Below are 2005 nucleotides of genomic sequence, written 5' to 3'. Positions count from 1 at the left end.
TTGTGTGATCAATAGAAGAGAAGCAGCTCATGTTTTATTTGTGAATTCATGCTTTGTCTCCTCCGCCTTTCTAATAGATATTGCACATATCGTCTTATCCCCATGCTATATCTTGTCCCGCTCCATCCATACAATACTCATGAATCTCCAACTCTCCACTTCCTCCTGCAAATATTGCAGGATTTGGTTTTGTATTCACTTCTCTTTTTTTTCAGAATTCTTGAGAAATCCAGTTGATCACCAATCCCACCTCTCTCAATCTGATAGCTCTTCCTCCAGCTTCTATTAATATCAGCATACCCAGGGACACCCAGGTTTACATCATATCTCAAATTTGGATGATACTTCCAATAATCCCCAACATTGAAATTGTTGGCCGCCAGTTTCATTGAGAGCCCACTAACTTGGTCCACTAAATTCAGTGGCGGGAATGACTGATGGGCAGTCTTCTAACGATGCACACTTACCAGATCTTCCAGGATTCTGACTCCCAAGAGCTCGTTGGTATAAGGAACTTCTAAATTGGTAGTTGTAAAATCAGCTGCAATATTTGAATAGGAGTGACCAGTCCTCCATTCACTTATTTCGGTAGATTCTGTGAAGGAAGAATAATCGATCATGATGTTGTTTTCATTTTTCTGGTCACTGTTCTCAATTTTTCCTTTAGTTGACTGTGTTTCAACAAGGTCAGGGATGATAATTCCAGTTGAGCCCAGAAGGTGATTATTTGCAGATTCAGGCAGTTCATGAGGTGGTACTATAGTCTTGCATGACGCTAACATAAATTCATCGCATGTTGATGATGTTGCATCCTTGTAAGTATACACACCCTGCGCTTGCTGACTGGGAGATATAAAAGCTGTATTAATGGGATCTGGATCAATTAAAAAACTTATCATTTTGATCCCGTACTAATTGTTTTAATTCAAATACGCGTGGAACAAAAAACTGACTTTCTCCAATATTGAAGGTGCTGTCATATGGCTGGTATCTTTCTACTGACATGACTTGCTGCGCAGAGTGAAACAACATAGCAAGATCATGAACATGAGCAGGCACTCGATAGGCACAGCAAATATGATCTGACTGAAAAGGGAAATTAGGTGTGCTGTTGCTGGAGGGGTCGTTATGTTTCAACATGAGCTTCTTCTTGATGGATAATTTCCGGTAATTCTTGATCTCATTGTCTGTCCAGCAAATGCGCTGCAATTTGATACCACCTGCTTATCATGGTCGTGCACAGTTAAACCTACTGGCCAGGGAATCAAATGTTATGGGAATTCAAAGAAAGGATAGAAATTAACTATAGTTAAGAGAAGGCATAGGAATGGACAGAGGTAGAAACCTGTTATCCAGAATGGACTGCAAGTGTATTATGAGTCCCTCTTCTTTGACTGAAGTTGCACCAGGTTTCAGCCTGCCCTGCTGTAAGTAGTTAGTCCATCTCAACTTGCAGCTTTTTCCACATCTCTGCATATTTATATAATGCATTATTTAAATTTAAAATCTATGTGAACTAGCTTAGTCATATATTACATGGCCAGGAAGCATACATATTAAATCATAAAAAACATTTATTGTTAAAATTAAAAAATTATAAAACTAGCACACCTACATTTATTAGGAGTATATGAAAGAGAATTACAATTACATTTATCAATATGGTATCTTGGTATATCCACTATCCACTACATTAATAATTATCAGGTCTATTTTCTTAAGGCTAACTGCTTCTAATTATTAATAATTATATAAATAATAATAGCCATAATATTTTATATTTATATAATTATACTTATTATATTAACATTATTTTGTATATTAATATAATATTAATTGTTGCATAAAATTTTGATAATATATTAATAGTAATATTTAAAACTTTAATATAATTCACATATAACATAATCGTAACATATAGTTCCTTTATTATTAATATGTATTTTATCATAATAATTAATGTATATTTATAAATATAATTGCCTATATATTTTATATATTTATT

The 2005-nt window shown here is 34.4% G+C and overlaps 1 protein-coding gene across 1 annotated transcript; it reads right to left on the bottom strand.

Moving 5' to 3' along the window:
- Nucleotides 1-449: 449 nt before the first annotated feature.
- LOC149247489 (uncharacterized) lies at nucleotides 450-1476 on the bottom strand. The gene is made up of 3 exons (XM_089444353.1): nucleotides 1407-1476; nucleotides 954-1220; nucleotides 450-859 (listed from the first exon to the last, which is right to left on the bottom strand). The coding sequence occupies exons 1-3, from the start codon at nucleotides 1474-1476 to the stop codon at nucleotides 450-452; spliced, it is 747 nt and encodes a 248-aa protein (XP_089300479.1).
- Nucleotides 1477-2005: the final 529 nt, after the last annotated feature.

The sequence above is a fragment of the Pinus tabuliformis genome, chromosome 7 (genome assembly GCF_031772625.1).
Source record: "Pinus tabuliformis cultivar Carrire ecotype Pingquan chromosome 7, CPIR1, whole genome shotgun sequence".
In the NCBI taxonomy this organism is placed as follows: Eukaryota; Viridiplantae; Streptophyta; class Pinopsida; order Pinales; family Pinaceae; genus Pinus; species Pinus tabuliformis.
Note: the sequence above shows the minus strand (reverse complement) of the source record. Positions and strands in the feature narration are given on the sequence as shown.

Bases quoted from the DNA above. Each gene is read 5' to 3' on its own strand.
- LOC149247489 (XM_089444353.1), bottom strand. From the start codon at position 1,476: ATGCAGAGATGTGGAAAAAGCTGCAAGTTGAGATGGACTAACTACTTA. The intron at 1,221-1,406 runs GTGCAACTTCAG...CATGATAAGCAG, and splicing joins GCAGGGCAGGCTGAAACCTG to GTGGTATCAAATTGCAGCGC. The intron at 860-953 runs GTCAGTTTTTTG...CCATTAATACAG, and splicing joins CACCTTCAATATTGGAGAAA to CTTTTATATCTCCCAGTCAG.